This window comes from Gymnoscopelus microlampas (assembly GCF_963454915.1).
Source record: "Gymnoscopelus microlampas genome assembly, chromosome: 23".
NCBI classification, from domain to species: Eukaryota; Metazoa; Chordata; class Actinopteri; order Myctophiformes; family Myctophidae; genus Gymnoscopelus; species Gymnoscopelus microlampas.
Genome location: NC_139960.1, coordinates 22,041,436 through 22,057,563, shown reverse-complemented (window position 1 = coordinate 22,057,563; position 16,128 = coordinate 22,041,436). Strand labels below are relative to the sequence as shown.

The 16,128-nt window shown below is 40.6% G+C and overlaps 1 protein-coding gene across 3 annotated transcripts; it reads right to left on the bottom strand.

Annotated features, from left to right (window-relative positions):
- Nucleotides 1-3,405: 3,405 nt before the first annotated feature.
- Nucleotides 3,406-11,227, bottom strand: ikbip (IKBKB interacting protein). Of its 3 annotated transcripts, none has more exons than XM_084049641.1 (4): nt 10,441-11,226; nt 9,251-9,368; nt 5,428-5,649; nt 3,406-4,608 (listed from the first exon to the last, which is right to left on the bottom strand). In XM_084049641.1, exons 1-4 carry the CDS (start codon nt 10,635-10,637, stop codon nt 4,006-4,008), a joined length of 1,140 nt encoding a protein of 379 aa, XP_083905767.1. In that variant the 5' UTR covers nt 10,638-11,226; the 3' UTR covers nt 3,406-4,005. The 3 variants fall into 3 exon arrangements, with proteins under 3 accessions (XP_083905767.1, XP_083905766.1, XP_083905765.1); XM_084049640.1 differs by lacking the exons at nt 3,406-4,608; nt 5,428-5,649 and adding an exon at nt 6,275-8,304 and having other exon boundaries at nt 10,441-10,831; nt 10,880-10,902; XM_084049639.1 differs by lacking the exons at nt 3,406-4,608; nt 5,428-5,649 and adding an exon at nt 6,275-8,304 and having other exon boundaries at nt 10,441-11,227.
- Nucleotides 11,228-16,128: the final 4,901 nt, after the last annotated feature.

The window sequence follows — 16,128 nt, the reverse complement described above, 5'->3', positions numbered from 1 at the left end:
AAATACAGTCCATTTCCAAATGAACACAGGGTGATGGTGTGTAGCCTACAGTCAGGTTTTCACCCCCTCTCTTCTCTTTCACTGTCATGCAGTTCACATTCACATGTGCAAATTACTTGTTTCCAAGCTAGACTGTGATGAAGTTCTGTTTAATCTAGATTTTTTTAAATCTATTTTAATTGATAAACTATAGCACATTTCTATAACGTTACACAGTGAAGAATCAACAATTAACCAGTAATTTAAAAAAAACAATGAGTTAGCTTGAGGTCCTCTGACAGGTCATTCCAGAGTCTAGGGGCCTCGATACCAAAAGCCCAGTCACCTTTGGTCAAAATGCCAAAGCGCAGTAAAGAATTTAACTGATAAACAAAACAATTGAAAGTGTTTCAACTGGCCACCCAAATCAAGTGGATTATCGGTATAAAAGTGATATTGCACTAATTTGATATCTATTCAAAGTAATTGTTTATCAGTCTTCCTGGTAACCAGTCTTCCTAGTGCCCAGTTTTCCCAGGGCCCAGCCTTCCTGGTGCCCGGATTTCCCTAGTGCCCACTCTTCTCCACCCGAAAGTGCCCACTCTTCCGGGTGTCCAGATTTCCCTAGTGCCCACTCTTCCTAGTACCCAGTTATCCCAGTGTCCAGTCTTCCTGGTGCCCAGATTTCCCTACTTCCCACTCTTTTCCACCACTAAGTGCCCACTCTTCTTAGTGCCCAGTATTCCCAAAAATATGGTGCCCAGATGTCCCTAGTGCCCACCTATCCTGTATCCCACATAAATGCTTTGTTTTGTATTTACAGCAGGGGTCATCACCATGGCAGCTTGTGATGGACATTTTCATTAATATTTCATTATTGCCACGAACATGGAAAATAATATTTTTCTAACCAAAAACACATTGGCCTAGCCCTAAATGTACACTAATAGACTCATAATGTGTCATAGGGTCTATTCCAGTGTGCTGCACATTTTAAAACAACAGCATGTCTGCATTAACTAACTGAGCTTAACCACCCCAAAAAAATATTATTGAGTCTAATCAGTATAGACAGTGCTTCCGTTGCAAAAGGGCCACTTAGCGTATTATACATCATATGGCTATTATAGAGATTGCTGGCTTTTCAAAGGACAGTGTTACTTGAGGACAGAAGGAGATCAAATCAAGTTCTACCAGCTAAACCATTGGTTTGGTTTGGTTTGGCAAGGTACGGTAGCTAGTTGTGGATTCCATTAAGGTGATCAGGTATTCTGCTGTTGATGAGAAAGTCCAAGGCATGCACATGTCACAATGGAAAAAAGACACACACTACAAGCTACACTTGATTTGATTGATAAAATAATAACATGTTAAATGCTTCCCACGGAAACGTCGAGGATAAAATGCCAATGAAACACTGGTACAAGGAAACTTGAGAGACAAAAAAATATATGGAGGAGGACCCAGGCTGTGGATGGATGGTTTCCATGGATTATGATTGTTGACTGTTATTAGTTGTTATTGTCATTAGTGGACACTTTGAAACACTTGTCTCTCAACTAACGACAAACAGCTTTACTTGACCAGTTCTGCCCTCCTTTACCTTGGTAGCAAATTAGCTCATTCTTAACAGATGACATGCCTTCTGTTTTTGGGGTGCAGTACGTTAGTCCGACAGCGCATTCCTCCGACAGCGACCCGCACCCTAACCCTAACCGCACGCGGATGCCACATAGTCGGAGAAAAGGTCTGTCGGATTAACGCATGCCTCCCCTGTTTTTGCTCTTTTCCTGCACCATGTTTTCACTGTGGTCCCTCGCATGCTGTTGATTTAAATTATTTTATAAATGTGCTTTTTATTGAAAGCACATTTAGCTATTTTCACAGAATTGAGGCAGCAATCATTTCTTCTTTCTTGGTGTCTTCACCTGATGCAATTGTGTATAGGCACCATGTGCAATACTACAGATCTCCTGAACATATATTAATGAGCAAGTTACTTTACGAGTAACCAAAGTTATTCAAACACATTTTAATATGTTTTTACATTATAATGAAGAAAATATATAGACCAAAAAGTGTCACAGACAGACATGTCTTGCTTGCCATGGACAGTGTACGGACATGTTGATGACCGTGACAGTATTCCTGTACTCATGTCAGGTTGTAGCTGAAACCCAGGTATGTCAGTTCAGCTGTTTCATCTGAAGTGAGGCACGGTAAAAGATGTAACAACCTGTAATAGGCTGCTTGGATGAGTTGTGCTGTGTTGGGGTTTGGTGATTGGCTACGAGCCTCAGCTGATTATAGAGGTCTGTTCCAGGTGTCACTGTTCACTTCAGAAATGTTCTTCCTGTCACACACAGGGTGGGGACTATATACAAATGCACACTTATGTTGAATGTTCAGTAACTCCAGCATGTTATGTAAACACCCTGCAGACACAACGTTGACAGAAAGCAAGTGAGCCACGCTGGGGCAAGGAGGAAACCCTACTGTCAGAAAATCCTACAGAAATGTACTGATATTTGAGAAAGGGGAAAGTCTTACAGTGATGGAGCTGAGATGATTTAACGCAGGGGTTCAGCTCGACACCCAAAAGAGACATTTTGAGTTCTCTCTGAGACCCAAACTTACAAAAAAGACATGATGAATTAAACCCCATTTCAAAAATAGTGAAAATATTCAATCTACAAGCTCACGTGTTGTGATGTGGGCCTGTTGTGAGCTTGTAGATTGTCTATTTTCGAAATAGGTTTAAGTGAGATTTTGTTTTATGAAAAAGTCTGAAAAGGGAAAGGTAACAAATATTCACGACCCAAAATGGGTTACGACACTTTTGTTCGGGAAACACTGATGTAACAAGACCATGTGTGATGTAACAAGACAATGTGTGATGTAATGAGACCCTGTGGACAAACAGGATCCGTAACTGTCTATAACCGATTCCTTTACATTTACACAAGCCATTAACACTCAGTAATAGTTTCCATAGCCGCTGGCACTGCAGTTATAAATAATATTTTTTTCCCTCCAAGCGGGAAGGACATCTTCAGAGAAAATGAAGTATGGAGCATAAGAGGTATCCTCAGGGTTCCATGAGAGGGGTTTAAATGGTGCCTTTAACAGGTCTGTGGCTCTGAGTGTACAAATGTAGCCAACTGGACCCTTAAGCGTCCATTTGATTCCATTTGTACACTCTCAGAGTTATGGGGGTCCTTGAAATTAAAGAGTTTCACAAGCACTGAGCTAGACTAAAGGTCTGTAGGCCTAAGTGATATTTTTTGTTTGAAACAAAAATCTCTAAGAAAAAGTTAAATCTCCATATTCATCATAGCGGTGTCCCAACCTTTTTCCAAAGGGGGTCATATTTGAAAATATGAAAATACTGTACTTTTGGACCATAACAAAGTCACATAAATGTACCACATTACAACAATTTTATTTAACTACAGTGCAATATCAAGTCTTTTGTTGAGAGCGTAACCAAATACTTGAGTCACTCATTTGTGCTGTGAACAAAACAAAGCAATTCATGCTTTTTTTTACAGTGTGCCCGGATCCAGAAAAGGTTGGAAACCACTGATCTAGATAAATAGTTTATTGCCAGAGCATCTTTCTTTTTCATAAATCTCCGCTGGGATTATTTCCAAAATGTGCATCAAGACATAACTGGTTGCATGATAGGCACTGACTATTTCTTTTTTCAGAAATTCTATATAGGTATAAGTATAACTTAACACCAGGGTGGAATATGTGAGTTTGATGCCCTCTAGAGGAAAAACAAAATAAATACAACTATAGAAGGGTAGAAAATAGGTACACTATTGTGCTGCAGGTAGTAGATTTAGGTGTCAGATAACCTGTAGCTGTGTTGCTTGTATCACATAGCCCAGCTTGCTCCTTTGAATGCACATAAACTCACAATATTTGCCTAGGGTTTAAGTTAACCTGTAAGGTTGACACACTACTGTGAAGGCTGGTTTGTAACAGCAATATGAGTGCTAGTCAAACAAAATCACACCATCAGTCCCCACTCGGCTGAGCTTGTGGCCAGCTCATGTTGCCCTGCAAAAGCATCTCTCCAACATTGGGGATATCAGTCATTTCATTGACCTGTTTAGTTGTGACGTCCAAATCCCCCTCTACTGCACTGAGATTAGCCAAAGTCTGTCTCAGCTCTGCAATGTCCTGCTCTGTCTTCGTCACATCCTCTGCTAGTCTCCCTATCCGAAGGGTGAGGTCAGATACCTGAGGCGCAAACCCCCCAAAATCACGCTTAATGGAGGCAACCTTCGGTTTAAGGTCACTGGCGAAGGCCACAGTCTTGAGCAAACGTGCACGGCCACTCTCTAACTCTCTCAGGCGCCCAGAGAGCGCGTTTTCAGCCGAGGCCAGCTCAGGGATGCGCTTGCGGAGCTGCTCTATGGCTTTAGAATTGAGTTCGGAGGAAGTGCGAAGGCTGGCGACGCGGTCAACGCTGCCCGCCAGCACGTCTCCGATGCGTTTCACCATGCCGCGCTCTACCTGGGCCGTCTTGTTCTCAAGCTCTCCCACCTCCGTCAGCAGAGACTCCACCTCCGACTGGAGACCGGCCATCCGCCGCACGTCTGTCCTCACTGACGCCACCTAGTGGACACAGGTACATGGCAGGAGAGGGAATATCGTTTAAACATCTCTATGCAATTACCCAGCCATTACTTCATCAAAAATAGTCCATCTACAAGCTCACAACGCATCGGCAAGTATTGTGAGCTTGTAGAACAGCTATTTTGAAAAGGTTTCAAAAGTTATTACCTGGCGTGCCCAAATTAGGGACGCCAGGTTGAAAGTGGTAAAAAGTTGGGACGAATTCAACTGAATATTTGCATATACGGTCATAAATTCCAATAATGTCCAATATATCGGCCTGCCCGATATATATAGGTCTAACCCTAGAATCTTCAACATGAAAGTTACATATCGTCGCTGTCGGGCAGAACCCAGCTATCTCAATTTTTAAACTTTAATCAGTGCTATTGAACACCCTTTATGACTGTATGTGGGTTTTACAAATATTGAACCAATGAAAAGTATTAAAAAGCGCTTTTGATTAACCTCCTAATTCCATTGGATCCTCAAAACTGTCGGTAAAACCACCTAACTCCAACTTTGGAGATAGCTGTTTTTTCCATCATTGATTAGAATGAAGTCAGACGGAGAAAAAAAACTATCTCCACATTAATGGTCAAAATCCTCCTAACTTCACTTGAGCTTTAATTGGGTAAAGTGATGATAATATAAGGACACATTCAAGTATCTGACAATGTATAAAGTCACCATACCAACTTTGATGAGGCAGTATTGTGTTGTTCTAAAAACATGTTATTCTTTTCATTTCCTGAAAAGTTTATATTTTGGACATGGCTGGTTTCTGCCCCACAGCAGAGATAAGGTGGTCTGTCAGACCTTGTTGTTGACGTCCTGGGTGATGCTGTTGGTGCGTTGCTGGATCTGGTCCACAGCGTCTTTCAGAGCAGTCATGCTGCCCAGGAGCTGAGCTCGTTTCTCAGCCAGTCCAGACGCCCACTGCTTCAGCTGACCCACGTCCCGCTCCAAACCCTCCGTCTGAGGCCTCAGGACCCCCCTCTGACCTTCCAGACCGTCCAAGATCCCCTGGACATCCTCACACTGAAACAGGACAATAGACATACAGATACAGTCAGTGGTGGGAGAAGTATTCCGATTTTTTTCTTGAGTAAAAGAAGCAATACCACAATGTATTAATACTGAAGTAAAAGGCCTATTTTCTAATACTTAATGTTGTCTTAATGTCTTACTTGAGTAAAAGTACAAAAGTATTGGCATCAAAGTATACTTACAGTACCAAAGTAAAAGTTTTATTTTTATTTTTTAAGTACAATAAAAAAAGTACCAGATCTAGAAGCTTACAATGTGATCAGTTATGGGTGTAGTGGAGTATAAGTATCAAAGATTTGAAATACTCAAGTAAAACTACCTCAAAATTGTTCCTAAGTACAGTACTTGAGTAAATGTACTTTCTTTCCACAACTGGATACAGTATACAGCAGATAAGATAACAGATAGATATACAATGGATAGTTAAAGAGATGTGTGGAGATCACTTTACAATACTACATACAGGATTTTACCTAAAACAAAGACAATCAAAGGAGATGTACATCAAGACAACATTTAAAGCCTAAAGCCATAAATACATTTGATAATTTAATTGCTTATAAAGAGACATGGTGACATTAGTGAGACAGCATATGAAATGAAAAACATGACAATTATATCAAGGGTATTTATTAGAAAGAAGTTTTCTGCAAACGTTTCAGAAACTGCAAACGTTTGATGAAGCAATTGTGCTTCCTCTAACTGCTGACCATCAACTTGTACAGTGCCATAATTTAATTAACAAAATGTAAAAAAAACAAACAAATAATGCTGACACAAAAATATGCTGTTGACAAATTTTGCAGAGTTATACCGAGGCAAGAGTATTATAGAAGATTTGAAAATCTATGAACATTTTTCATCATAGGCAAAAACTTTCAAAAATGTTCAAAACATGGCTTAAGTGCTTAAGCAGTGCAAATGACTATGATGTATTGATTATGGGTGTATTGTGGTGGCACGTTGTTTTGAATTTCTTTATTTAACCACTTAAACCCTATATACTTTGTTGACAGGGTCCCGCAGGGGTCTATCCCTTGGTCCAATCCTTTTTCCCGCTACACCAAATCTCTGTTAAAAATAGCAGATCTCCAAGCTCTCAACGCATCGCGTTGTGCACTTGTAGACCTGCTATTTTTGCTGAATGTTCGCCCCATAATAGGGACGCTAGGGTTGATCACATCATACTAATAATAGTATCTATGCAAACTATATACCTGTACAGTATATAGGTACATATCTACATACATTCTTGTACACTAAAAGTGAGACACACAAGTCACAAAACATAAATACTGAGATGGTCTTGAAAAAAACCTAACAGAGGGAGAGCACTGCTCCGTCCCCTGTTTGTTTACCAAAAGTGGCTTTTTCGACCACGAAGGAACCCAGAAGCTTCCATAACTTGAAATGTTCCAGAATCCGTGAAGTTCTGTGATTTAATTTCCATTATAATAGCCAATCTACAAGCTCACAATGCGTCGCAATGTGACAACGAGTTGCGAGCTTGTAGATAGCTATTTTTTAACCCTTTTGTAAGTATGGGTTCCTATAGAACTCCGGCTTAGTACCACCTCCTGAGCAGGGCCCAAATTAGGTTCTGAGAACCTTATCTGAAACCAAGCTGTAGCGTATGGAAACAAAAAAACAGAACCTGTGAAATATTATTAACAAAACACGGCACGGTTTGCTTAGTTCTTGTAGTCGAAAAGAGCCAAATTGACATCACTCAGTGAGGTCATCATCGCCCACAGGTTGAGAGGGGCTGTCTTGATCAAAGTCATTCCACTCTTCATCCTCCTCCACCTCCATCCATCCGTCTGTCTCCTCCTCCTCTGGGGCGTCAGGGACCTCGTCGCCGTCCACCTGGCTGCTCCTCAACACCATGGTGAGCTCCCTCACCGCCTCCTTCACCACCGACAGCTCGTTCTTCATCTTCAAGATGCTGTTGTGAGCGTGCACGGCGTCCAACTCCTGTCGAATCACTGCGATCTCGTTCAGAGACTTCATCATGCTGTCCTCCGTCCCGTACACCTGCATGGTCACCTCCTCCAGGCGCCTCTCCGCCGCGCTCAGATCGCCCGTCAGCTTCAGGATGGAGCGCACAGCCTCCTCCACCTCCGGCAGATGAGCCTCGCACTGCAGAGCCTTGGGGATGTGCTCCTGGAGCTGGGAGCTCAGCTCCGCTTCGCTCCTGGCCAGCTCGCTGATCTGACCGTCCAGCTTGTGGATCTGCTGGGTGTTCCAGTCCAGCTGGTCCTGGGTGCGCTTGAAGTCCCCCTCCTCGGCGTGCTCCAGAGCGCGGGCGTTCCTCTTTGTACTGTCCTCCAGCTCCTCTAGCCGCTCGCTGAGCGCCCGGGACCTCTGCTCGGCCTCGTTGACCCCCTCGGTGGCGGTGGCGTGCGCCTCCCGCGCCTCCGCCTTGAGGGCGACCAGGTCGGAGTGGACGGCGGACAGACGCGCCTGCCACGTCTCCGTCACATTGAGGAAGCGGCCGTTGATAGCTTCCAGCTCCCGGGAGGCAGAGTTCTCGTCGTCCTGAATGGCCTTGACGGCAGTGTGGAGGACAGAGATGTCCTGTTGGAGTCTGGCTGCCAGGGAGGCGGTGGAGAGCGCCTCCTGCACGTCGTCTTCAGAGGCGGCAAGCTGCAGCCACAACACAAAACAGGATGCCGTTTCTGTGGCGCTCTAGAGTCCTCGTATTTATAGTATATATACAATATAGTAACAATAAACGAGCACATGTACACAAGGAAATGCGGAAGCATGCTTAGTGTGTTTTTAGAGAAGTGTTTTTTTTGTCAAAGACCTCCATTTGAAAAGATTTTGTCCCAGGGACCCCTATATATATATATTTTTGTTAGATTATATTTAGTACAGAATTCTACAACGGTCTAGTGATTCTCAACTTTTTACAGCATGGCTCTGTAGGAGGCACGCTGTCTATGCGTTTCTGTTTGTCCAGGCCTAACCTCTCAAACCACAGGACTAATCAGTGCCACATTTGGATGGATCGGCCTGAAACCTTGCGAGATTTTGGTGTCATATGCTAAAGATACGGCATAGGTGACTGACATCATAGACTGGCCACATGGAGCCAAGACATTATTAGACCCCATTTTGTTTATCTCAGGCACCTGGGAAGAGTCGAAGTCATTCTTACACATTCTCTCATTGGGCTAATAATACCTTAGCTGCTGAAATAATAGTAAAATTAAACTGTTTTCCCTTTTGCTGGGGAACCCCAGCACCCCCTCAAGGATCCCTGGGGGTCCCCGCCAGGCCCCACTCAGGGAACCACTGTTTTAGAGAACGGAACATAAATGTGGACCATTGATTGCACTGATATTTTCACTTATTTGCTGCCCCCCACAAAAAAAGCTTAACAAAACCAAAACATACACACACAGACATTATTAGAGTTATAGAGTAAAAAGTAAAATTCTCAGTGGTAATTTATCTATTTGTGACTCGAGCGTACACCATGTCCTTTTGGTTACGAAAGGAAAGCAAGGTCCGTTAGGTTACATTTGTACACTCTCAAGAGTTTAAATAACACTATGGATTTTATATGAAGTGGTTTCAAACAAACCTTTTTGGACACCTTGAGGACATCCTCTTCCATAGCGTACAGACGTGCTGTCTGTCCATGTAGAACGTTGTACTTGTCCTCCATCTGAGAGAAGCGTTCATTCTGCTGTAGAACCACCCTGGAAGATACAACCACAGTCAAATGTTCCATCTAAAATGATCCATCCATCCTAATATTGACTATCTGGATACTAACTTATAGGGTGATATGTTTTTACAATAAGTGTTAAATATTACTTTACTATATTAATAGAAAGTTTGCTATAGTGTTTGTTCAGTAACAGGAGGAATTCCCCGTCTCTCCAGCTCTTCAGTAAACAGAAAATGCATTTTCAGGTTAACTTGGGAAACCAATTTCATTGATTCAGGACTCAGACAGAACTCATACAGGTCAGGATACAGGATAAACAAGTGAAATTGGAATTGATGACACAAAGGAGGGAGCAGACAATATTTAGACTGGAACACTATGAAATTGAAGCAGATAAAGGGTTCGCTCTCCTGATTCATGGATGACATTTGCAACCTAACCTGAAAATGTATTTTCTGTTTATTAAAGAGATGGAGGGACAGGGAGAGACCCCTGAGATTGAACAAACTATTAGAATATAGAAGAGCTTTAACTTGGTAACAAAAAAAACTTGTTTTGGCTTAAACAATATCACTTACCCATACCTTTAAATAGTATTGATGGTTTTTAACAGTAGTGTAAAGTAACTAAATACATTTACTCAAGTACTGTACTTAAGCAAAATGTTGAGGTATTTATTTTACTTTACTTAGTATTTACAATTTTCAATACTTTTACTTCTACTCCACTACATCTCAGAGGCAAATATTATACTTTTACTCCACTACAATAATGTGAAAACTTTACTTATATAGTTACTTTATATATTTTTATTATTATTACAAAATATACAGTAACCACTTCAGCCACATAAACATTTCGGCCATTTGAAAATAGCAGATCTACAAGCTCACAATGCCATGCGTCACCATGCCAGGCATTGTGAGCTTGTAGATCTGCTATGTAGATATATGTAGATATGCCAATACTTTGGTACTTTTACTCAAGTACATTTTGAATTCCAGACTTTTACTTGTAACAGAGTATTTCTACATTGCAGTACTTTTACTTAAGTAAACTGTCTGAGTACTCCTTCCACCACTTGTTTTTAATGTACTTACCAGCTCAGAAACGCACACGCCGCCACGGAGAGGACACACACTATGGTTCTGACGTCCACGCATGAAGATGAGGAGGCTGATGAAGAAGTCTTCACCTTCTGCGTCTCATCTTTGCAGTTTGCGTCCGACGACGACGCTTCAGGCTCGTCGTTTTGTTTGGGCGTCTTCTTCCTCTGCTTCACCTCATTAGCAGGCATTTTATTGATTTGTTTCGGCACAGAGGCCACTAGTCTAGACTAGTCGTGTTCACACGAACAAGGTCTATTCTTTCTTTCGTATATTAAAACGCTCGCCCCAAAACACAGTCACCCCCGGGCAAATCCGGCGACCTCGGAACGGTCGCTACCTGGTGTTCGTAGACGTTACTTCAGTAAACTATGCTTAACCTAACCTTGTTATTCCTAAACGTAAACCGTAGTAAACTATGCCTAAACCTAACCTTATTCCTAAACTTAACCTCAGTAAACTTTGCCTAACCCTAAACTGATATCTAACCTTGTCCTCAGAGAGTAAAGCAAATACAAGAACCGCTGGGGGCGAGCAGTCCGCGAAAAAAAGAAAAGAAAATGGGGGTGAGTGTTTTGGGGCGAGCGTTCCGGTTACTTTTCTTTCTCTCACAGATCTCAGTGTGGGGGGAAAAAAACTTCTAGTCAACTAGCATTATTCTTCGCTCCCTAAAATAAGACGCACAGTTCACAAATAAACTCATAGTAGCCTTACAAACAAATATTATTATTAACACTAGGCCTGCTGCTGATCATAAACTATGGATTAAGTGTCCATAAAACTGCTGATCCTGATCCCTCCTCCTTGGAACGTAGAGGAAGATCGTCAGCCACGTAGACGCACTGCCCAGTGTTGCCAGATTCTGCGAGAGAAATAAGCAACCATACCAGTAACCTGTATGACGTTCTGTATAGTAGTGTGTATATCTGTCTGTCTCTTATATGTCATCATGATTTGTGTGCATGGGGATCTCTCATCTTAAACAAGCTCAGTGCTTAATGAGTCTTTCAGTTTAGTAGACCTAATGTCTTACTAAATAAAGAAGTCTTACCCCTCTAGCTTATTTCTAATTAGAGTTATTGAGTGTGTTACTTTTGCCCCCTGTTACTTTTGTCTCCGGTCTCCCCCTAAGCACAGTTTAAAGACCCTGTAAACAAGGTATATAGAAAAGAAGCTACGTGCATCTACGTCATTTTCGCTATCATGCAATTCCAGCTGTCAGATACGTCGCACCATGGGAGCCAGACTGCAGCCTTGAGTTCGGTGGAATGCATTGGAGTTAATGAGAGCCCGGTGGACCAGCTCATGAACAAAATATATTTCTGAATGACTGAGACCGTGGAAAACAAAAGAAGACATATCACACTTTGTTTTCTGCTGTGTTGCTTTTCAATGTGTACACTGTATACGTTTATTGAGCGATCTAAAGAGCACACCTGGGTGGGGTGATTGCTCACCCTATATAATGGGGCCTGAGCCTCCATTCTGTCTCTCCATCTTGTTTGGGTTGGGCTGTTTTGAGTTGCTTTGGGCTGGTTGGTTGCTTTGGATTGCTCACACATTCATACACTTGCATACATCACTGATTTACTGATTACATACTTTATTAAGTTCATGCCCATTACTTTACCTATTTCTTATTCTAAATAAATGTACTTCTTTAACTAAGTCATGTGTGGTCATATACGGACGTCAAGTGTGTGTGCGTGTGTTCGTGTGTGCGCATGTGTGCAGGACAGTCCTCCTATGAGACACAGACATTAGTGAGGAGGACCAAGTAGCCTATATGAAGAGAAGTAAAAAATGGGCGAAGTCGTCCTTAAACACACAGAAGAATAGCTTGTAGATCAGCTCATTTGCTGGAAATGTTTTAACATTTATAAATGTTTTGAAAGTGTTTTCTTAATGACATGGCCACAATATGGATGCTTGGTTGAGAATGGTTCAAGTTACTTAATGTTAACACATTAGTGGCGGATACAGTAGATTGAGGAAGGGGGTCTGACTTGATTTATAATTGGTTATAGCTACTATGTTTGCTATTTTAGGTTATGTTTAGGCTATTGTTCGGGCGAATAACTGCTATTGCTATACAATAAGTACACAGAAACAGGGAATAGAAATGATAAATTAAAGTTTAAAAAAAAAGAGTCATAAATGATTATATTCAAGCCATTTATTTGGCATCTGTAGATATATTTTTTCCCAAAAAAGTAATAACATGTTGAGTGTCCAAAATAGTCAAAATCAGATTATCAATAGCCTCTTCCTAACAGTAATCTAAAGCCTTAAGCGAGCAAAAATATCATACCATTATGAAACTAATGAACCAGCAATTACTTTTTTTTTCATGAGGGAGATGATTAGAAGGCTATCATTGTATTTGTGTGTCATAACACTATATGGTGACCAAAATTGACCAAAGAAAAGCATATACAAGCCATGCTAAATCTCAAAACTGCCAGACAGAAACCTTGTATCTACATATTTCATTTTTTATCCATAGATAAATATCCTATTTTATCCTAGTATTGCACAAACAATAGTAAAACAATAGCAGATCTACCCAGGAGTGTCATTTTTGAAATTCTTTGAAAAGCTTCTCCTATAATGACATATCCAAAATAGGGCGGCAAGGTTGGAAGTGTTTAAGACCGTCTGTGGGTTTTATAAATATTTATATATAACCAACATTAACAAAGTATTATTTCCTGAAAAGTAACACTTTCGATACTGTACAAGGTTTCCACCAGACAGCGATGAATATGCTGGCTGCCATGTTTCAACATATCATATCACTATATTTACAAACAAAACAAATGAATCAGTCCAAACTGAAAAATCTCTATGAACATTACAGTAGGCCTATGTCTAAACTAGTTGTATTGTCCATTCATTGGTAAAGGTTCAATTAATACAGTACATTCAAGCAAAAGCTGCCACGTGCATTTTCTAACAAGTTAGATGTCAAAGTAACTACACCACTCAATGATATTGCATTTAGGCCGTGTGTGTATCACTTCTTTGGACTAAGGCTTACAGTAACAGATTTAACAGCATATTTTTGTATTTGTTTGTTTGTGTGTATGTATATATATATATATATATATATATATATATATATATATACACACATATATATATATATATATACATATAGCAGAAACCTTCCATCTCCATATTTAACTTTTGTTTATGCCCCATTTCATCATATGACAGTGTCACGCGAAAGTAGTGAAAATATCCTGTGCTCACATTGTGAGCTTGCAGATCTGTAATTATTTGGTATTTTTTAACACAGGTTATTTTTTTCAATTTCCATTTTTTGTATGGTTTTGGACGTACAAGGTTTTCTACTTGACAGCGATGATGAAAAATGCTAGTTAAATGTCCATCTGAAATGTATAGCGCCACCTGTGGTACTGACTTAGTCCCAGGACTGGTTCAGTTATATTTCAATGAATTGGATTAAAGACAATATCTGGCAGACCGCCCAGCCATTGAATAAAGTTTCAAGCCTTTTCTTTTCTTTTACATTCAAAATGGAACTGTGCTTTCAAGTTACAATGGGGTCTCGTCTGAAAGCTGTGAAGACAATAAGTCCAAGTTAGACTGTGTGATACGACCCTGTTAGACAGATTTTCTGACTCATTGACCTAATTTGGAAAGCCTGTCACGCTTGTTAGTGAGCCAATATATTGAGTATATACTATAAATGCCAAGAGCTATTAGCCATAGATTGGCGTACACAGTATAAACTAGGCTTTACTTTACACAAACTCCTACCTTTCCAGAATGTCCACAAAAAAAGGACGCTTAAGAACCCTAGCTTCACTATTCTTGTATTAACATTTGGCAATATTTAGTGTACAGCGAAAACAGGAGTCTGTAGTATAGAGCCCTGGGAGACTTCGGGTAAATCATTTACTAAGTATAATAGGGTTTAAGTGGTTAAGAATCCAGCACTGTCCGAAACACCAAGAAAAACCATTCAAATCTTATTTTAGAACCAAACAAAACCACGCAACAACATACAACGCCTTCACCGCTATCTTGGTTAACAACATTCGAATGTTTTGGATACCAAACAAAGAGATTTTAATAGTTGACTTAATTTAATATAGTGCAAATGACCCGCTTCACGTACTGTATGACCATCCTAGCAGAGATGGGACGACTTTCAAAATGTTCCCCACTACATATAAATCACTTTGTTTGTTTCTCTTGTCATTTTGTCATTTATAAAGTCCAAAAAACCAACTGCTAGGATACCTTGCAGTCAAGAAAGGGTTTGATGCTCATTCATATTAAGACAATGCAAATTTGCATTATTCTAACCCATTAAAACCGGGAAAGCATCTGTATGATTTTAGATTTTTGCGGTGGCTATTCAAAAATAGCAGATGTAGAAGCTTTTTGAACATTTGTGAAAAGTCTGATTTACTACTGATTTAGAAAGCATTTGTAGAATTGTCCTCAGGTCTTAATGGGTTAATATTAAGACAATGCAAATTTACATTATTTTAAGATCAGGGACTATCAGAATTATTTTTAATAATGTTTTTTTTCTTCTTTTTACTGTCAATAGATAATACAGGTCTACATAAGGCCTTGCGATTACACATTGGTCCTGTGCGTGTTGAAACAGACATACAGTAAGTGCACTTTGGGGGAAATAAAGGACACTTCTAGACCCATAGGAATGTGCAAGAAATAAATACACAACGTAAATCTCTAAGGTGCATGCGTATAGAGGGAAAAGCTAACTATCTCTAGGCAAGTTGTTTTCATCAACCAGACAAATGACATTTAAATGCATAATGCACTTCTCCCAGGAACTGAACTCATCAAATGGCAAAGTAACGAAAAGAAACCAAAAAGCCAAAACGCACCAGCGCTACGATTATACCAGAATTCTTAAGGTCCCTACACTTTTCTAAATTTTGTCAAAGCAAATTAAATAATAGTCCATTCTAAATGCTCTCCCTAATGGCAGTACTATTCCAAAATAACGAATACCGCCCAACTCACTCCAAATCCAACTCACTCCATGAAGACTTAAGAAATATTTGCCCAACTCACTCCAGGGCTCGCCCAACTCACTCCAGGGCTGGGACAAGTCCCTCCAGGACCAAAGACCAACTCCCTCCAGGACCATAGCCAACTCACTCCAGGACCAAACCCAACTCACTCCATGCAATGTCACCAGTGTAATATTGGTTCAATGTGTCAGTGGTGTAAAGTAACTAAGTACATTAACTTAAGTACTGTACTTATGTACAATGTTGGGTATTTGTGCGTTATTTGAGTATTCCCAACTTCCAATGGTTTTACCTCTACTCCACTACATATTGGATCCACATATTGTTTTTTTACTCCACTAAATGTATTTGTTTTAATAGTTACTTTGCAGCTATAAATTATAATATTATAGTGTGTGTGTGTGTGTGTGTGTGTGTGTGTGTGTGTGTGTGTGTGTGTGTGTGTGTGTGTGTGTGTGTGTGTGTGTGTGTGTGTGTGTGTGTGTGTGTGTGGGTTGAATCGGTGGAGACTCTTACATTCTAACCCTAACCCTAACCCTAAACCCTAACCCTAACCTGGGTGGAGGGTGATTATGCGGGTGAACTCAGTGGAGGAGGGCCAAAACCTTAACGAGGAATATAACAACACCTCTTGATTTGA

What these genes read in the sequence shown, in the direction of transcription:
- ikbip (XM_084049639.1), bottom strand. Translation starts at nt 10,637, where the DNA reads ATGCCTGCTAATGAGGTGAAGCAGAGGAAGAAGACGCCCAAACAAAAC. An exon ending in GCGTGTGCGTTTCTGAGCTG is followed by an intron (nt 9,369 to 10,440) that starts GTAAGTACATTA and finishes TGTATCTTCCAG; the next exon opens with GGTGGTTCTACAGCAGAATG. An exon ending in TCCTCAAGGTGTCCAAAAAG is followed by an intron (nt 8,305 to 9,250) that starts GTTTGTTTGAAA and finishes TTGTGGCTGCAG; the next exon opens with CTTGCCGCCTCTGAAGACGA.